The 21,251-nt window shown below is 43.1% G+C and overlaps 1 protein-coding gene across 6 annotated transcripts in view; it reads right to left on the bottom strand.

Annotated features, from left to right (window-relative positions):
• Positions 1 to 21,251, bottom strand: part of LOC103462904 (uncharacterized) — a 133,330-nt gene that overhangs the window by 3,848 nt on the left and 108,231 nt on the right. For 4 of the 6 annotated variants that reach the window (XM_008405998.3, XM_081606476.1, XM_017304674.2 and 1 more), the window contains 5 exons: positions 19,182 to 19,289; positions 16,084 to 16,185; positions 4,197 to 4,335; positions 2,512 to 3,296; positions 1,792 to 2,434 (listed from right to left, as the gene is read on the bottom strand). In XM_008405998.3, coding sequence (XP_008404220.2) covers positions 1,792 to 2,434; positions 2,512 to 3,296; positions 4,197 to 4,335; positions 16,084 to 16,185; positions 19,182 to 19,289 — 1,777 coding nt within the window. The remainder of the gene's footprint in view (positions 1 to 1,791; positions 2,435 to 2,511; positions 3,297 to 4,196; positions 4,336 to 16,083; positions 16,186 to 19,181; positions 19,290 to 21,251) is intronic. The other 2 variants (XM_081606515.1, XM_081606548.1) reach the window with 1 other exon arrangement.

The raw sequence follows: 21,251 nt of genomic DNA, 5'->3' as shown, positions 1-21,251 counted from the left end.
GCTACTTTGCACTGACTATTATTTTATCATTAATATTACTATCACTATTGTAGATGTTTTGATTTTTATGCTTGTTTCTGTATTTATCATCAAAAATTATTTACCAGAGAACAAAAAAGTCATGAGAATAGAAATTATTTTCACAAGCGTCTACAAAAAATGTAATGAACATTCAAGTTAAAGTTTGTAGGTCTAACAGCAGCCAATCAGAGTGGAAACAATATTCTTATTCTTTGCCATTTTCTAGTTGTTAAATATTCCACAAAATGACCAGATAAAATATGAACAACATGCCAGTTTAAACTTTGAACTATTTGCAAACTGAGCTGCAACATTAAAACATGGATAGAACTGTAACTACATTAATCATAACTCTTCTTCTCTTCAGTGTTTGTCAGTTTCTGGTGGTGCAGCTCTGTGCTGCCTTCAGGAAAATGGGACATCAGAGTATCATTCATAAAACTTCACCCACATGGCATTTATTGTTCAAACCAGAGCTTTCAGTGGAAAAACTAAAGTTAAAGATCCTTTTAATGCCAAACAAATATGAGACAGAAACATGGATGGATGGATGGATATTTGATATATACAATGTAGAATATAATATACCCAAAACAAGAAAAAATATCTTTGTCATTAGTTTGTCTAGTCTTTTATGCATATAACAATCTTTTGTTCCCTTCTGTTATTGCAAAAGAGGGCACCATCACTTTAAGGTCACTTTGTACCTCTATGATATTATCGTACATAGTCTCCAGATACTCCAGGGATCCAATGTGTGTAGAGCGTGACATAGTATCTTCATATTTAGGCTGTCAAACTGCTAGCACTCACTTTCACACCTGGGGCAAATGATATCTAAGACTTCCTTTGTCAAACGAAATAAAAGCTGACAGTAACGAGTCAGCTTGTCTAAGTTAAGTCCAACTAAACTTTGACAATAAATATTTCAGTGAAATCTCATTACTTACCTGTTGGATGCTGAACAGAAATGACTAAACAACTAACAGAAATCCAAAGATAAACATTGAAAGATGTTTTCACACCTAGATTTGGTTTGATTAGAGAACAAATTTGAACATTTGCTAGACTTTAAGCTACTGCAGTTTGGATTCACAATGCACTGTGCTAAACTAATCAAACCCTTTGACCAATCTGTTCCCCACCCTCACCTGTGGTGGTGCTGCACCAAGAATCACTGAAGGAAAAATCTTAAAAACCCTTGAAGAAGACATTGAGCTCAATTTCCATAGACATAAATACTTCCTTCTTCAGGAAATGTAAGCAGAAATGGAGTGGTGCCAGAGTTTAGTGGTTGTGGGGTTTCTCTTTTGTCTTTTGCAAAAAACCATGAGCCATTTTTCCAGTCTGCGCTAGACTTGTGCATTTGTTTTAGTTGTGTTTACCTTGTGCTATGTACACTTCCTGCTTTTGGAGTGGTCTCTGGTCCGCTTGGTGTTCACATATGTATTTGATTGAGTTCACTTCAACCACACCTAGACTTACGTTTGTAGGTGGTACTTCGCTAACCTAACCCTAACCCTAACCCTAAGGCAGTCTGGGAGCATCCTCAGCTCCACACTGCCTAAAATGAATCAGACTTTCTAGGCAAATGAAAGTTTGATTAAAGCAGATTAAACAGAGCTGGTGTGAATGCACTCTTAGAAAGGCCAGGCAACTGTTGATCAAGACCACTTAAAAAAATAACATGAAGGTTTAACTCAACAGAGTTGAAAAGAAAATTGAGGCAATTTAAAACTTTTGCACAGAGTTGTATTTGTGGGTTCTCACCGGGACTCTGTGCTGGCTCAGCATTATCTGGTCCTGGTATGGGGACTCTTCGAGTCGGAGTAGGTGGGTCTGTCTGGGTCTTTCTCAGGGAGCCTGTAGAAGGCTTGGGTGAGGCTGGTGGCTTCAGAGACTTCCTGGCTTCCATCCACTCACAGGTCTCGCTGCCGGCCTCCGTCCTCTCAGAGGCCTCAGACACTGGCCTCCGCCTCAGCACTACACCCCCGTTCTGCTTCGGCTCGCCCACGTTTTTCTGGGTCCTCTCCGGAGAATTTGATTGATTATTGCTTTGAGTAACTGATTCAGTTTGTTCTGTTGCGCGTGATCTGTGTATTGTTTCTGAGCCAGTTGTCATGGTTATTACAGTCGTAGCTGTTGATGTGAGGGCTTCAGATTCTGTAGTTGGAGGACATGGTTTCCTCCTGAGCGTAGCTGTTGCATCTGTGATCTCAGATGCTGAAGTGGCCACGACGGAGCGAGGTCGAGGTTCTGGACGTCGCTTGACAGGTTGGTGAGGTAACTGGTCAGGAGTCTCATCAGGAAGGTTTTCAAGTCCACTGATGGTCCTGCGCCGGTTTGCAACATCATCCTCAGATGCTCCCAGACCTCCAGCTCCAGCCTGTCGACGGAGCAGAGGAGGACTCGCCTAAAAGTCACAAGGCTGTTACTAAAACTTTTCGCATTAGGTTGAAAGTGTAAAATTCAAAGTTTTCACAGACTCACCTGTAGGAAGTTGGTGCCACTTCCCACATTTCTTGGCACCATTGATGTTTCCAACATGGCTGCGAGACTGCGGACACTCCCAGAAGCCCCCTCTGATCGCTGAAGGCCAGCAGAGTCCTGAGCTCTCAACGCTGCTCCCAAGCTGCCACAGTCACTGGCTCGCCTCTCTCGATAGGTTGGCAGACCCAAAAGCCCCATCCCCTGTCCTTCACTGTCCCCGTCACCACCGGTGATGGAAGAACAGGAGCGTTTAGGTGGTGTAGGAGGTCGGCCTTTCCGACGGGGACGGAGGGTAACAGATGACTGGCTGCGGTTAACAGTAACATCATTAGGTGCAGCAGTATGAGTGGAGCTGCTTCGGCACACGGTGGCGTATCGGGAGTCCAATTCAGAGCCAATGAGGCTGTGAGTCCTCCGTCGTTCCTCCTCCTCACATGGCAGTCGCAACAGCGGTACCAATGGATCGACAGTGGATGTTTGGGTGGACGGTCTTGGGCGAGCCCTAGGGGAGGCCTGCTGGGTGCGGGCATGTGGAGGGGTTTGTGGGGGTGTCTGGTTCGGTGTGTGGGGAGGCGTTTGTGAAGAAGTGAGACCTGGGCGAGCTTTGGCCAGCGGGCTAGGGGCCCCCTCCCTCAGTTTCCTTGCCTCCCTGCGTGACTCTGAGGAGGTGCTTCCTCCTGGGCTGGAAGGAGGAGAAGTGGGACTCTGAGGAGGCTCCGAGCCACTTCCTCCTCCTTGTAGTTCCTTGAGTTTCTTTACTCCCAACATCAATTTTTTCTGATGTCCTGTAGGACATCAGAAAAAGATGGAGACTTTATTGTAAGTTGAGATCAGATTTACAGTGCCTAGAAATTATATTAATAACTTTTTCACGTCACAACTAGAAACCAGTGTTTTTCATTATGATTTTATGTGATAGTTCAACATTTCATAGAACGTAATTATGAAGTGAAAGAAAAACTGATGCATGTTGTGCAATTCTGTTTAGCCAACTTTAAGCCCCTAAATAAACATTTGAGAAGTCATCTAGTTGGCATGTAGTCTACTTCTGTGTACGGTAATTTAATTTCTGTAAAATATAGCTGTTCTGTAAAGACCTCGGTGGTTTGTTAGATGACTTTAGTAAATAGTTTCTTGAAGACAAAAGAACACACCAGGCAAGATCAAGAAAAAGTTGTGGGTCATTTAAAACTGGGTTGGGATATAAACCATGAACCTTTCACAAAAGCATTTCATTTCATCTTCCAAAAATGGAAAGGTTTTGTCACAACTGCAAAAGCAGCATGAGGTGACTATTTAACCTAACTGACTGGGTGACCAAAGGTAGCAATAATTGGAGAAGCAGCCAGAAGGCCCATGGCAACTCTGGCGGAGCTGCCAAGAGCCACAGCTCAGGTATGAGAATCTGTCAGCAGGGTAGTAGGGTTAGTAGACAGTCTTGCACTTCATAAACCTGGTCTTAATGAAAGAGTGGCATTGAAAGCAATAAATCAGGTCTGTTAGCAGGCCTTAGCAAAATGATGGAATAAGTTCTGGTCACGTGAGACCCAAACAGAATTTTTTGGCTAATAATCATGACACAGAAAAACTCTATACAGTATATTGATGGTTGTGACTTGTCAAAATGTGAAAATGTTAAAGGAATAGGAATACTTTTGCAAAGCATTGTATATGTACTGGTTTACCGAGCTTAGCGATGCCAATCTCTTGCAGGTCTTCAAGGCTGATGTCTGAAACAAAGTCAATGTTTTCATATCCATTCTGGACAAGAACTTGGTAGTACTGGCTGAGACCGAGGTGAGACAACCAGTCTGCCAGGTTGGCCTAAATGAAACACAGAACACATAGTTAATGGGACAGAAATAAAAAAAAACAGTGAGCAAAGTCTAACAAAAATCTTTTAAAAATTCCCTCATAAAGCCCGAAGAACTATTCATGAGGAACATTTGACCTACAGTGGCTTACAAAAGTATTCATATCCGTTGAACTTTTCCATATTTTGTCACATTATAAAGATAATATAAATATATTTAATTGCAATTTAATGTGAAAGTGGCATACAATTAAGTAAAAATAAAATTATACATGATTCAAAAATATTTTTTACAAATAAAAAACTGAAAAGTGTGGTGTGAAAAAGTATTCAGCCCCCTTGAGTCAACAGTTTGTGCATCCACCTTTTGCTGCAATTCCAGCTTCAAGTCTTCCAGAGTTTGTCTCTACCAGCTTTGATCATCTAGTGCAGCATTTCTCAACCTTTTTTGGACCTGAATGATGGACCACATACTGTATCCATCATTCAGGTCCCTTATCCATCAAAGAAAATGTAAGCTATTTGCACTGAATATTATTTTATGATTAATATTAACAAATGTTAGACATCCTTTTAATGTCATACAAATAAGAGACAGAAACATGGATGATATTTTTCAATAGGCCTGTCTATTGATTTATAGATTTACTGGACAGAAATTACAAAGAGCAAATCTGGTCAAATTGAAAGTGTCATGGAGTCACTTAACAGCAGCATGACATAAAAAATAATATTGAAGAAACAAATATATAAAATAGAAAATAATTAAAAACATAAATAAGTGATAAGCTTCGTACTGCTATAGTTTGTAAGATATATTTCTTCTTAGTACTAGATGTGGTCCCAACAAACCCACAGCACAATATCGTCTTACCTTTTATCTACAGTGTCTTTTTGTTCTTGCTATACAGTTCCCTTTATTAATTATTGCTTGAAATGTCTTGCCATACCAGTTTATTCTGCATTTAGTTTCTTAGTTTGTTCTTTGTGCATTTCCATAGTTTCCTTTGATTAGTACTGTCGTTTCTTGGTTTATGTTCTCTTTAGTTTCTCTCCTGTTATTAGTTTGCTTCTCCTTTGTATTGACGCTCGCCATCTTCACTCGTCATGCCATTCACCTGCTGCTGCTCCGCCTCGTCATCGTGTTTTGCCTCATCTGCCCTTATATAAGCTCTTGATTTTTCACTATTCAGCGTCGGATTCTGTTTTCATATCCTGATTCACATCTAGTTCGTTGCTCTGTTGTATGTCCCAGTTTTCCTCTTACTGAGTTTTGCGCAATGTGCACGTCGTTTGATTTGATTTCTTTACCCTCTACGATGCGGAGCTATCGGGGAGCGTATCGATGGGGGAAGGCAGACTGACGTAAACCTGTTACTACAACAATGGAAAACATCCCAGTAAACTTATAAGTGAGATTTAAAAGTGCTCACAGCAAATTCAAAAGTGTTTGATTTCCAGTTAATTCAACAATTGTTTAGTCTAATTTTAGTCTAACATGAGTCTTAGTTTTCCTAAAGAGTTGGTGTTAGAGTTTACTCTCTTAAATTTAATTCCAGAGAGTTAAATTTAAGCAACTATGGTGATGATTTTGAAATCAACACCAGACAGAGTTGCTCCCACAATTGTAACATATGTGACGTCACATGTTTGCCTGAGGAGCGGAGGCAGCAGCATGGCGTCTTGTCTGGAGCTTATTATAACAAGGTAAGTTCCATGTTAAGATCATCATGTTTTTGATTATTTTTTATGGATGCATTAATTTTCCATTTGCACAAGAGTACCGGGTTATATACATAGTTTGCTTAATGTAAGTTTACTTGTTTGGCTATTATGGTACAGCTGGCATATACAGGGCTGCTCAAGTCCAGTCCTCCAGAGCTGCCATCCTGCAACTTTCAGATGCTTCTCTGCTCCAACACACCTGAATCAAATGAATGACTCGTTGCCTGTTCAGAGCTGATCCTGGTCTGTTGGAGTAAGGATGTGTCTAAAAGTTGCAGAACGGTAGCTCTTGAGGACTGGACATGAGCACCCTTGGTTTAGTATTTTTGTTAGCAGCTAAAGTTAGCCAAGCAGGTGTAGCACGAAGTGTCGGGTGATTAATCGAACATTAAAACTGTCAGCTCCACTCCCAGATAAACAATCATCTGGGATGGAATAACCGAACTATTCTCCCAGTTGATGGAAAGTCCCAGACTCAGCAGATGTGTTGCCACCTTCTGGGACTGAATGGCAGCTTCCTCTCCTGGACCGAACCAGTAAAAGCAGAAGAGGACTCTCATCCCTGTCATGTGCAGTGGCTGCTGTTTCCACACATTTGGAAAACGTGCACGGGACGTGAAAATAACCAAATGGCAGACGGTTGTACTGATACTGGGTCCCCTGGAAGGAGAAACGCAGATACTTCTGGTGTGACAGGATGGTGGGGACGTATAAGTATGCATTTTTTTTAGATCTATGGAGGTGAACCAGTTGTCCTGGTGAACGTTTTCCAGCACTTGTCTGATTGTCAGCATGTGGAATGACCTCTCCACGATCAAGCTGTTGAACAGGAACAGATCGAGAGTCTCACTCCTCCTGTTTTTGGGGACCAAAAAATATCGGGAATAAAACCCTGCATTTTCTCTCCCTGGGGTACCGTGGAAATTACACTTTTCGCCAAAAGTTCTTGCAGCTCTGACATGAGAGCGCCGTTCTGCTTTGGAGATGGTAGAAGCGTCTCCAAGGTGGAGTCCTGCCCCCAAACTGCAGCATGTAACCCCTGCTGATTAGGGGTTACACACTCCTTGGACATCCAAGGAGCATGCGTGCCGCCACTCTGAATAATGTTCTGAAAGCAGGCGTGCATTCATGTGAGGTGCTATGGTTCGCATGAACTCCAGCCAAGTCAGAGCCTCTACCGCCGTCCCCTGCCTCGGAGATTCTCTGGGGAGAACAAATGAGGGGGCTCAGCCAGGAAGGGCTGGTTATTGGCCTCCATGCCGCATGATGTGACAGCGTCCATGTCAGGCCGAGGGCGAACCCGCGTGCTTCCTGAGCGTAGGGGTGGGGTCAGGATGCTTAAGACGCTGTTTTGGCGTGGACTGCTGCCGGACAGATGGCAAACAGTCGCCACTCACAAGGTGAGATGAGTGCGAAGCTGCAGCCAGAATCACAGTAGGCTTTGACTGTTCACAGAACATGCTCTTGGATTCAGACTGCTCAGAAGAGGCAGACTGATCCACTGAGACAGAAAAATTCTGTGTAGAAACCACAGAATTTCTACACAGAAACCACACAGCTCTGTGGTTTCTACACAGAATTTTATGTCAGACAAAGACAAGAGTCAGCCGGCTCACTGTGTGTGGGGAATGTGTGCAAGGAAGCTGCTGTGAAATCAGCTGATCTGACAGAGCTGGAACATGCAGGGATTTTGCCCTCAGCGATATGTTGGTGTTTTATTTCAGAACATTTCACATTATCACACACATTCACCCCATCTAGTCATTTCCTAGCTTGCCTTCTCCTTGTCCCTGTGGCTGGCCGGTCCGGATGATTCGGGCTGACGTCCTCTGGGAAGACGCCGGGTCGCTAACTGTCGCACCGGGAAGAAATGCCGAGAGGTGGAGGAGGGTGGCGGAACGGGAAGAGGCTGCAGTCTCTGGTGTTGACGACGGCCATGTTGGTCCCTCCAGCGGCCGGAAGTGTGGGGGGCAGTTGCGGCCGTACCAGGTGGAAGACGGACTCCAAAACCTCCTGGGTCTTCTTAGACTCCAATAGGGGAGACTGAAAATTTGCACCTAACATCGCATCAGGGGTGATGGGGCCATCCAGCTTCTCGGACATAGATGGCGAGAGGCGGAGCCAGGTGGTCCTCTGGATCAGAGTGACCCAGGCAGCTATCCGTGAGGAACAAACCGCTGAGGTGGCACACAGATTGAGTATAGCATCAGCCGCCTTACAAAGAGAGCCTTTCAGCACCACTGGTAAGGCAGTTTCCTCCACCCTCTTAGAGATGCTGTATGCCAACAAAGCGGCATTATTGGTGGCAGCCGTTATCTGATAGGCGCACTGGTGGGTCCGGTCAGAGAACCTGGCAATCAGCTTAGAAAGGGGCACAGGGCGCCTGATGGGGCACAGGGCACAACCCTGATGTCCTGACCCCAAACACGTCAGTGAGGCCCAGATCCAGAGGGGGAACAGAGGGAAAACTCTGCTCCGTAAACCCCTCCACCCTGGTAGTAGGCGCATAAATGCAGACCGGCGCCCTCAGCTTCGCGGGCTCAGCCGCTGACTCAGTTGTGTAAGCTATTACATAACTGAGGCCAGATGGGGTCCGGACAGCGACTCGGGGCGGAGCCAAACCGTCCCACCAGGTCATTCAAACATGGCGGGGGAGGTTGGGAACGGGAAGCCCCTTAGCGCTAGCTGCCTCTTCCATCAAGCTAGGTAGCTCGAGGAGGAGCGAGGCCACAGCTAGAAGTGGGGTTGAGTTGACATACGGAACCCGGGCTTGACTGAGCATCCTCTCTTCCGCCAGCTGGGAAGCACCATCCGAACCGCTGCTGCTCCTGCTGTCATCCTCATTGTTGTCATCCTCTCTGAAAGAGGAATCATCCGACTCCCACTCAGCATAGCTAGCATCCCGCTCAACGTAGCTAGTATCTCCCCACAAGCAGCGACCAGACTCGGTGGGCCCGGTGCCCAACCTAGCACCAGCCTTGAAAAAGTCTAGCCTCCGCCTCCTTGAAGTCGGCAAGCTGGGGACCCAGGCATCCCTTGCAGATCAGGTGCCCGTCAAGGACATGATGTACCCCGTCTGACAAGACGGGCACCAACGGATGTTCGCTCTTAACACAGTGCTATCTTACGCTGAAGAAAAAGAGCTAACCGTTTGTTCTGTCTGACCGTTATTTATACAGAACCGGGGTGGGACCCATCCAGTAGGTGAGCGTGGACTAAGCTTTTTTCAGTGCTGCGCGCAAGGGATACACCCACTAGTGATAGCCTTGAAGGGCGAAGCCTATACGAAATAGAACTTAGCGGATTGCCATAATGCAGAGGTACCCAAAATGTGGGGCACGCCCCCTAGGGGCGGCGCCGTGTCATTGCTGGGGGGGCGCGGGAAGCCATCTGGATACAAAAAAAAACATGGAACGCTGTATGCGCTGGATTTTTACCTTAGAATGGCCAACTCTGTTATTTCTATGTCAATTTGATACTTCCACACTTCCCATGTCTGTGTCCTCTGGTCACTTTTATCAGCAGTTAAAACTGTTTAATCCGTTGTTAACATGTGGTAACCTGTTTTTCCGAGCCATCTTCAAACGCAACATGAGCGCGCTGGGTTTACACCTGCTGCTGCTGGGCAGAGATAAGCTACGCAGGTGTGTTAGAATCATGGCAGCAAACCAGCAAAACGCAAAGAACGTTTCAGTTTTCCCCCCAAACTAACCGACTGAGTTGAGTAAAGCAGGTAATGTTAGCTAAAAGATGACTAGCTAATATCAATACAGCACTTTAAGCTTGTTAACAGGTAGCCTGCAGGCTACTGATGTTGTTGTTTATGTTCAGCTACGTACATTCATTTTACCCCCATAAAAGTTGACTCCCCTCAGCCCCCTCACATAAATATACGTATTTGTAATCCACAGGGGGGCCCCAGAAAATGTTTGGAAACCACTGGGGGGGTGGGGAGTGGGGGGGCACCGATCTATGTTTTCGCATCCACCTGACTAATGTGTAGTTGCGCCACTGCTCGTCGCCTATCAGTGACTCTCTCTCCGGTGTGGTGCCCGAGCCTTCCTGCGCTCTGCCTGCGGCTATCCTGCCCGAGCCACCCAAGTACACCTCCGGATCCATCTGCCGGTGCTCCTGGTTAACCTGCTCGCCGCCAGCTTCCGCCTCTTCGACTATTCCTCCTACACCATTCCCGGCCCCCGGATTCGCCAAGACGGGTGCGCTTCCTGCGCTGTTCCCGGTCTTGTGTGAAATTCTGCCCCCCTGTGTCGGGAGCGCGCACAGCAGCCAGAGAGGTGGATCCGGCGGATCTGACCATTTTCACGGCGCTTTTGATCCATTTCTCAGTAAAAACTACTCATATAATCATGTCAATGTTGTAACTTTCAGTTTAATCGGCAGCTATCAAAATTTAAAAATTAATAAATAAACGAGGTCTTGTGTGGAGGTCTTTTTACGTTGTTTTGCGTTATCTTAAACGTGAAGAGAATCGGATCTTTTTCCAACTTTTGTCTCTTAAGCCTGACAAATAACAGTCAGTAAACAAACACAGGTTTCCAACACGTTGTGTGCATTTATAATTTTTCATTTCTGATAAAGGAGGATGAGGGAAGCTGGCCAATAGCAGGGCACAAAAATAAAGACTTGTTTTAAGGACATTACATTAAAGTTGGATCAGCCTGTAGTGTGTTTTTTCACTTTAATTTTGTGTGTGGCTCCAAATCCAGGCCTCCATTGGTTAATAAATTTGATTTCCATTGATGATTTTTGTGTGATTTTGTTGTCAGCACATTCAACTTTGTACAGAACAAAGTATTCAATGAGAATATTTCATTCATTCAGATCTAGGATGTGTTATTTGAGTGTTCCCTTTATTTTTTGAGCAGTGTATATATATATATATATATATATATATATATATATATATATATATATATATATATATATATATATTGGGTTGGACTTTTTTTGGGGGGCGTCTTGGAGCCGCCCATGACGGTGGTACTGTGAGGATTTGAGTTGTCTTTGTGTTTATTTTAGGTTTCTGTGTCTATTGTTGTCCGTGTTGTCCTGTCTACCCCTTGATTATTCCCAGCTGTGTCTCATTTCCCTGATTAACCTCTGTGTATTTAATCCCACCTGTGTTCCTTGTCGGGTTCTTGTCTACACTGTCTAGTGTTCCTGTCAAGTCTGTTGTGAGATGTCCTTTGTTACCAGTTGCTATCAGTTTTGAGCCATAGCCTTGCATTCCTTCTGTGCTGCCTGGATTTTGGACTTTGTGTGTCTGGATTATCATTAAATCATCATTTTCTTCTTTGTCCACAGCGTCTTCCTCACCACGTCTCCACTGCACTTCATGACACTGCATACCGTACCACTTACAGCACCGATGGCAACTCTATAAAATGAACGCTCTCTATCATGGTGATGGAGAGCGTGGAAGGAAATCATGGAAGGATTTCTTTATTTAAATGGGTTCATTTTTCTGATGGACAGACAGTGATTTTAGTAATTATATGTTTAGAAGAGTGATATTCCATTGTCCTTCCATGGAAACATGCAGCATCCAGATGAACATTAAAACACTAACACTTTTCCCGTTTTAATTTAAAAGTCGTGTCAATGTTGCTTCTTCAACACGACTACATCACTGCTAAAACATAAGTATAAAAGACATAAAATATTTGAAAACCAGACACCCATGACCTGAAAAGTGAATCACAGCAAGGCCACTAGCTGGTGTAATGCTGACCTGATAATGTAGTGAAGCAGGAGCATGGAGCTGCGCCAAGAAGCTAACAGAAACACTGAAAAGAAGAGCTGCCATCGACATAGTTGCAGCCATACATGTTTTAATGTCTCACACTACAGTTTTAACAAGTAGTTCAAAGTCTCAACAGTTATTGTTGTGCATATAGGGTAAAGTTTACCTTCAAGCAAACGCCCCCCAAAGGAACTGCAGTGCCCCCCTTTTGTAAATATTTCTGCCAACACCCGCTGCCGTCCCCTGGAGGGTGGTACCGCCCCATTGAGAAACGCTAATCTAGTGACTAAAAGTTTTCCTCATTATTCTTCTGTTTTGTTCTAGGTGATGTTAGCCCTTTGCCACATACATAATTTTGCATTTTGGCCAAAAAGTTTCACTTTGTTCTGGTCTGACCAAAGCTCATTCCACATGTTTGCTGTGTTGAACATGGCTTCCGGCAAACTGCAAACAAGACTCCTTGTAGTTTTCATTTAACAATGGCTTTCTTCTTGCTACTCTTCCATAAAGACCAAATTTGTGCAGTGCATCACTAATAGTTGCTCTGTAGACAGATTCCCCCAGCCGAGCTGTGGATCTCTGCATTTTAGTCAAGATACAAGATTCAAGAGACTTTATTGTCATTCACATCACGTGTTACATGAGGTGGAACGAAATTGAGAGTCACGGCCCCAGTTACATCCAAATATAAAGTATAAAATATAAAAACTAGCTACAAGATCAAATTGTTATAAATAGGAAAATTATTTACAAATATATAAAAACAAGAAGTAGAAAATGAAATGTATATTAATAGGAATGTACAAAATGGATGAAGTATGAATAATGTAGCAGCATGGGAAGATAAATTTAGCAGTCCAACATTTTAAAGTGTCCGAGTGTAAAGTGCAAATACAGTGTCATTGGGGGGGTCAGGGGTTGAAGTGACCAAGTTATTGTTAGGGACAGTGCAGTGAGAGACTGAGAGGAGTTTGAGAGTCTCACAGCTTCTGGTATGAAGCTGTTTCTCAGTCTGGTTGTCCTGCATTTGATGCTCCGCAGCCTCCTGCCTGAGGGCAGTGGGACAAAAAGTGAGTGTGCTGGGTGAGTGGGGTCCTTCATGATGCAGGAGGCCCTTTTCCTGCATCTGGAGGTGTAGATGTCTGTGGTGGTGGGGAGGTTGACTCCAACAGTCCTCTGTGCAGCCTTCACTACTCTCTGCAGAGCTTTCCTGTCTGCAGCAGAGCAGCTACCGTACCACACGTTGATACTGGAGCACAGCACGCTCTCCACCACACATCTGTAGAAGGAGGTGAGGACTGAGCTCCCCAGTCCTGCACGCTTCAGCCGCCTGAGGAAGTAGAGCCGCTGATTCGCCTTCCTGACCAGAACGGAAGTGTTGTTGCTCCAGGTGAGGTTGTTGCTCAGGTGCACACCCAAGTACCTGTAGCTGGAGACAACTTCCACCGCAGATCCTCCCACGAGCAGGGGGAGGTGGGCGTGTCTGCTCCGTCTGAAGTCCACAATCATCTCCTTCGTCTTCTTGACATTGAAGCAGAGGTTGTTTTCTCTGCACCAGCCCTCCAGGTGTTCCACCTCCTGTCTGTAGCTGGACTCATCACCGTTTGTGATGTTTCCAACCACTGCTGTATCGTCCGCAAACTTCACAATATGACAGCCAGGATGTAGAGGAGAGCAGTCATATGTGAGCAGCGTGAACAGGAGGGGACTCCGCACACAGCCCTGTGGAGAGCCAGTGCTGAGGACTGTGGTGGAGGAGGAGATGTTGTGGATCTTCAGACTGCGGCCTGTTGGTCAGGAAGTCCAGGACCCAGTTGCAAAGTGAAGTGCTCAGTCCAAGTGAAGAAAGTTTATTTATTAGGGTCTGAGAGATTATTGTATTGAAAGCCGATGTGAAGTCCACAAACAGCAGACGGACGTAGGAGTCCTTCTGCTCCAGGTGGGTGAGAGCAGTGTGGACCACAGAAGAAATGGCATCTTCTGTGGAGCGGTTCTTCCTGTAGGCGTACTGGTGAGGGTCCACAGTGACGTCGATGGTGCCTTTGATGTGGGTCATTACCAGTCTTTCAAAGCACTTTGTGACTATCGGCGTGAGGGCTATTGGCCGATAGTCATTCAGACCCATCACTGTGGAGCTCTTTGGGACCGGGATGATGGTGGCGGTCTTCAGGCAGGCGGGAACAGCCGCTTGGAAAAGGGAGACATTATAAATGTCTGCTAGGACCTCGCAGAGCTGATCAGCACAGTCCCTCAGAACCCGTCCGGGGATGTTGTCCGGGCCAGCAGCTTTTCGTGGGTTGATCCTTTTCAGGGTCCTCCTCACTTCTGCTGGCGTCACACTGAGTGGCACTTCTCCAGGTGGGGGGGGGTGAGTCTGGTGCTGGGTGGAGTGTCAGGGTCCTCAAAGCGGGCGTAGAACTCGTTGAGGGCTTCAGGCAGAGAGGGGTCTTTAGCGCATTGTGCATCACTGGTTTTGTAGTCAGTGATGTACTTAATGCCCTTCCACATGCTACGTGGATCTTGGGAGGTGAAGTGTCCCTGGATTTTCTGAGCATATGAAGCTTTTGCCCTCTTTACTCCTGCAGTCAGCTCTCTTCTAGCCCTCCTGAGCTCCTGTGGGTCGCCAGACCTGAAGGCAGCATCCCTGGCTTTCAGCAGAGAACGCACCTCTGCATTCAGCCAGGGTTTCTGATTCGAGTAGCAAGTCACAGTCTTGGTGGTGGTGACGTCCTCCACACACTTGCTGATGTACCCGAGGACAGAAGATGTATAGTCCTCCACCGTGGGCCTCTTGGCTGCATCTCTTATCAGAACTCGCTTTGTTCAACTGGAAGTTTATGTGGATGGCCTTGTCTTGGTAGGTTTACAGTTGGACCATACTTTTTCCATCTCCGGATGATGGATTAAGCAGTGAGATGTTCAAAGCTTGGGAAAGCTTTTTATAGCCCAAGTCTGCTTTTAGCTTCCCAAATTTTCTCCTAAACCCGTCTACTATGTTCCTTTCGACTTTATGATGCAATATTCTCTTAACCAACCTCTGAGGCGTTACAGAGCAGCCAGATTTCAACTGACATTAGATTACACATAGGTGGACTCTGTTTAATTATCAACAGGTAACTTCTAAAGGCAATTGGTTGAACTCAGAGAAAGTGGGACTGAATACTACACAGATGATACACAGCTCTACATCACGATGTCACCAGGTGACTCTGAACCCATGCAGTCACTGAATAGATGCTTAGAAAAGACAAATGTGTGGATGTGCCAAAACTTTCTCCAGCTGAACAGAAAACTGAAGTTATTATTGGACCTAAAGAGGAGCGAACTAGAATCAATGCACAGCTTCAGTTATTACAACTAAAACCTCGTGATCAGGCACAAAATCTGGGAGTAGTGATGGACCTGAACATTCAGAGCCACATAAAGACAGTTACAAAGTCGGTCTTCCATCACCTGAAGAACATTTCTAGGATTATAGGACTGATGTCTCAGCAAAATCTAGTGAAACTCATCCAGGAGTTTATCTTTAGTCGCATTGATTACTGTGCAGCGTCTTCACAGGTCTGTCCAACAAATCAGTCCTCCAGCTGTAGCTGATCCAGAAGCTGCTGCTGATGCTCTCATTAAAACCAGGAAGTCAGAGCACATAACATGAGTTCTAAAGTCCTTCACTGGCTCCCTGTAGCTCAAAGAATAGACTTTAAAATACTGATGTTAGTTTATAAATCACTGAGCGGTTTAGCACCACAATACAGTAAAGATCTGTTGTTGTATCAACCTTCCAGACCTCTCAGGTCTTTTGGTTCTGGTTCTGCTCTGCAACCCCAGAACCAGAACCAAACATAGAGAAGCAGTGATCAGCTTCTATGCACCACAAATCTGGAACAAACTTCCAGAAAACTGCAAAACAGCTGAAACACTGAGTGCCTTTAAATCTCGACTAAAACTCACCTGTTTAGAGTTGTATAAAACATAATTGATTACGAATTTAACAATAGTATTGACAAATGTAATGTTTTGATTGTTGATTCTATGTTGCATGACTTTGTTTTTATGATGTAAAGTCTTTTGAAATGCCTTGCTGCTGAAATGTGCTATACAAAGAGAATTTGATTATTGAATACTTTTGCACACTGCACTTTCATTTTTTATTTCCCAGAAATGTTTTGAATCATGTAATTTTCTTTGTACTTCACATAAAATTACAATGAAATAAAACTTAAGCACAATATTTTTGCTTCCAAAAATTCACACAGTCCTGAAAATGCCTTACAGGTTTGTGGTCAAGCAGCCAGTCTGTGGAGGGCACCTTGCTGATTTCTGACAATAACTTCTTTCGATGTCCAGGCTTCATAACACCAATTGCTGTCAGGTCCTGAAAGAGAAATGTACTTAGACACATCAGGTGCTCACCACTAGCACTGATGAAGTTTTTTTTCCATAATATAGAAATGATTTGATGATAGTTTGACATTACTACATGAGTTCCATGTGACATGTCTTCTAGAACATTTTGGTTAGTGAAAGCACCAATGAGTGTCCACTGCCTTTAGTGTGGATTAACTAAAGCGGCTTCAGCACAAATAGATGAACCTCTGGACAACTTCATTAAAATGACATGCAAATGAAAAAACTAAATTCATGATTGGTGAAAATCAGCTAGTGCACCCATCTAATTCTCTATCTCTTTGTTCATATTAAAGCTCTGTATCTCTGTGTATTTATGTAAATTATAGTGAGAAAAAATGCTTAGTGTTTTCAAAACAGTCACAGAGATTGAAGGAAAACAGCGCCTGCTGAAAGCTGGTGGCACTACATAGTCAAGTAGCTCAGCTTGGCTGTTGTTCTGACTTTAAGAGGCTTAATCAAGTCAAGAACCCTTATAATAAAAAATAAAATTCCCTTCTCACCCTCCGCGACTGGCCTCTCTCTCTCTCTCTCTCTCTCTCTCTCTCTGTCTCTGTCTCTCTCTCTCTCTCTCTCTCTCTCTCTCTCTCTCTCTCTCTCTCTCTCTCTCTCTCTCTCTCTCTCTCTCTCTCTCTCTCATCCTCTGAGCTCGGGTCCTCTACCACAGTGTTTTTCAACCTTTTTTGAAAAAGGTTTTAATTGAAATAATCCCGAGGCACAGCACCAACCAAAAATGGAAACAAAGATACTCTGTAGCCTCCTATATAGTCATTCTTATCAAAGTGTCTTGAATAGGAATCAAACACCAAAAATTGTCATATTTTACATTTCTTATTTCAAATTGCACTTAACATGTCCACTTCAAAAATACACCTGAACAGAACCACAACCTTGTGGTGTGATGCATGAAATGTAAAATGCTCTGTACCTACTGCCATCTAGTGATAATAAAATCACATGATTACACTGCTAGTCACTACTACAGCAAAGACACTCAAAGATGACATTATTTGCAGATAATTCATTCGTTTTCAAAAAATCTTTTAAGACCAATTAGCGTATTTTCTGGACTATGAGCGCACCATACTATAAACCATACCTTCAAACTTTTTGGACCCCCCCCTCCTGGAAACTTACATATATCAGCCGCACCGGGCTACAGGCCGCTGGTATCTCTGCTGCTCTCGGTTTCCCATAAGGACCCAGCAGAGGGCAGCAGAGAGCTGCGTCCTAATAACTACTGGATATATTAAGGACGCAGTTCTCCGTCTCCAAATCCGGGTTTGTTCACGCTGAGTTTACATGCAGCAACTTTATTTTCCTCCTGTACTGCCAGATTGATACTCCGCAACTTAGAAGGTGCATCATATGAGTTTGAAAACATTTCTCCGTCGTGCCTGCTGCTAGCATGTGTTTGTTCTAATCCAGTGTTTCTCAACCTGTTTCAGCCCAGCGCCCCCCCAGCCTTTATCCAGGTCCCTCACCGCCCCCCACCAAAGAATTTGAAGGCTACTTTGCACTGACCATTATTTTATTATTAATATTACTATCACTATTGTAGATGTTTTGATTTTTATGCTTGTTTCTGTATTTATCAAAAATAATTTCCCAGAGAACAAAAAAGTCATGGGAATAGAAATTATTTTCACAGGCGTCTACAAAAAATGTAATGAACATTCAAGTTAAAGTTTGTAGGTCTAACAGCAGCCAATCAGAGTGGAAACAATATTCTTATTCTTTGCCATTTTCTAGTTGTTAAATATTCCACAAAATGACCAGATAAAAGATGAACAACATGCCAGTTTAAACTTTGATCTATTTGCAAAACGACTGAGCTGCAACAATAAAACATGGATAGAACTGTAACTACATTAATCATAACTCTTCTTCTCTTCAGTGTTTGTCAGTTTCTGGTGGTGCAGCTCTGTGCTGCCTTCAGGAAAATGGGACATCAGAGTATCATTCATAAAACTTCACCCACATGGTATTTATTGTTCAAACCAGAGCTTTCAGTGGAAAAACTAAAGTTAAAGATCCTTTTAATGCCATACAAATATGAGACAGAAACATGGATTATATCTTTATATAGACCTGTCTATTGATTATAGATTAATAGTTTTACTGGACAGAAATTATAAAGAACAAATCTGGTTTTTAATCAAATTGATCTCCTCCCTGCTCTGCATAATTACTCCACTCAGTCAGAAACAGCCACTCAGAACTAGCAGTAATCAGCTAGCCACCATGCTATCAGGAAGTTTTCATTCAGTAACTCTGGATTGTTTATTGTAATGGATCCTGTATTTGCCTTTGAATGTTAAGTTTTATACTTGAACTTTTTGGCAATGTTGAGAGGTTTTATTTTGGCTCTTTGCATTATTTAGCCTCTTCAGAGCCTCCATATGTTTTCAGTCTGTTAAAGATAGTATTATTGATAGCAGTACAATTTGCACAATGCCTGTTTTGTTTAGTTTTCTTCTTGGAAAAAGTTATCAAAAACAAGATTTGTCTAAATTAAAATGAATTCATGGTTCCTTTTTCCACAAAATGTAACTGGTAGTGTTTATGATAAAAAATAAATAAATAATTATGTGATCGGTATAGGTATCGGCAGGAAAAAAACCTGATCGGCACATCTCTAATATATATATATATATATATATATATATATATATATAATATGCTGCAGTTCTCTTATATATGAGAACTGCAGCACTATGGAAAAATATTTGCACATTTCTTGCATCTTCTGGACTTAAGGGAACTAACTGCATCTGCCTTTTGTTCTCTGAAATCCTCCTCTTCATGCATAGTAAAAGTTAAGCAGTTAATCTGTGCTGCCAAATCAGACTGGATGATCTGAATGTGTAATAACAGGTAGATAAATGAAGAATAGCTGACACAAACAGAAAACCCATGATGATCCAGGTCCGTGATGGACCGATGACGAGGTCATGACCTTACCTCAGGGGTCATGCGGCTAATTGTGTCTAGATCATATCCTGCAGTGAGGAAATGAGTGGTGTAGAACTGCAGCTGAAACTCTCCCAGCCACGTCACCACAGCCTGCTTCTACAACACAAAACAAAGACACTGCTGACTGCTGCTGGAACACAGTGCAGGGTTCCTCTAAGCAGTGTTTCTGAAACCTTTTCATGCTGAGGACCACTTAACCCAATTAACAAACAGTCACGGATCACCTAACCTGAAATCGTCCCCACGATAACACATCTTAATATATAATGCAACCTGAAATAAAAATATTAGTCTCTTAACTCATGCACTGTTGTTTTCTTTGTTCATCTTAATGAGAAGAGTGGTGCTCGCTCGCGTTCTCACTAAAACCAGGAAGATAGAGACATAACACCAGTTTTAAAGTCCCTCCTCTGGCTCCCTGTAGCTCAGAGAATAGACTTTAAAATACTGTTAGTTTATAAATCACTGAACGGTTTAGCACCACAATACATTAAAGATCTGTTATTGCTGTACCAACTGTCTAGACCCCTCAGATCTTCTGGTTCTGGTTCTGCTCTGCATCCCCAGAACCAGAACCAATCGAGGAGAAGCAGCATTCAGTTTCTATGCACCACAGATTTGGAACAAACTTCCAGAAAACTGTAAAACAGCTGAAACACTGAGTGCCTTTAAATCTCAACTTAAAACCAGCTGGTTAGAGCTGATTATGGCTAAATTAGGGTTAGAGTGGGTTTTGATGTCTTCCATGTTTTTAATGTTTTTATCTTTACTTTTTATTTATTTATTCTCACTGTTTACGTTTTAATGATGTAAAGCCCACCAGAAAATGTCCTAGTTAAATGACGTTTAACTAAAGTCCTATGGGATTTAGAGTCCCGGTTGAGAATCCTTGTTAGATGGCGTTCTAACTAAAACTCTGAGGTTTTAATGTTTTTTGTTTTAATTTGTTTTAATCTTTTTCAAAATCTTTTTCTCTTTCTCACTGTTTATTCCTGTTATTATTTTAATTATGTAAAGCACTTTGAAATGCCTTGCTGCTGAAATGTGCTATACAAATAACATTTGATTGATTGATTGATTTGCTGTTTGGGAAATGTGACTGGCCACAACAAAGCCATGAACACGTCTACTTGGGCATTTTGAGTTATTTCCAGATTGTGAAAGTGTGGAGTACAGGCTTTTTAATACATGAAAATAAAAATAAAAAGTTTTTCAATACTACCAAGTGTTGTGTGCATTAATAACATTTAGGGCTCTTTGTGTATTTGTATTTAACAGAAACAAAAAATCCTTTTCTGCGCCATTAAATATAAAAATCATTAACCCATTTCTAGCAATTGTATTCATTTATTGTATTTATTTAATATTTTTTAATTAATTAAAAATAAGAACAGTTGTTGACCTGAAAGCAGAGCATCATTCATGAAACAAAGAACAGTTCTGACCAACTGGAGTCATTCCTACCATTCAAAAGAATCCAATCGCTAGTGAACGACATCAACACTTAGTAGCTATGACTCACTTTCCTCTGATCAGATAATATTCAAGGAGTTGTTTTCTTTCCACTGGTATCTGCAGCTTTTCTTTTGAGCGATCCTGTTTTAAGTCAGTTTTCCATCATTAATTTTGACACAATCCTTTGGTAAGCTAATTATATCGTTGCACTTTGAGCTAACGTCACGTTAAATAAAATGATCGTTCATGTGCAGCACCTCAGGACAACTAGGGGGCGCCCACGGACCATCAGTGGTCTGGGGGCCATAGTTGATGTTGCTCTAGAGCAGTTTGAGAAAGGCTGCTCTAGAGCACAGGAGACACTGAAGTGAAAAGATGAGCTATGTAGGGTTTATTCAAGATCAATCTAATCCTTAGGTTAACCCTTTAGCTTCCCTAGCACAGCAGTTTTTCAATCCTCAGTTTCAGCTGTGTATGTTGTGACAGCAGGGGTGCGTGAGTGGATGGACATAAGGCGGGTTAGGGTTCATGTCTTCATGGTGACACACTATCATCCATTCAAGTGCACCCACTGAACCCCATCATTGTGAAGAACTTTCCTCT

The sequence above is a fragment of the Poecilia reticulata genome, chromosome 1 (assembly GCF_904066995.2).
Source record: "Poecilia reticulata chromosome 1, P_reticulata-male-v2, whole genome shotgun sequence".
In the NCBI taxonomy this organism is placed as follows: Eukaryota; Metazoa; Chordata; class Actinopteri; order Cyprinodontiformes; family Poeciliidae; genus Poecilia; species Poecilia reticulata.
Note: the sequence above shows the minus strand (reverse complement) of the source record. Positions and strands in the feature narration are given on the sequence as shown.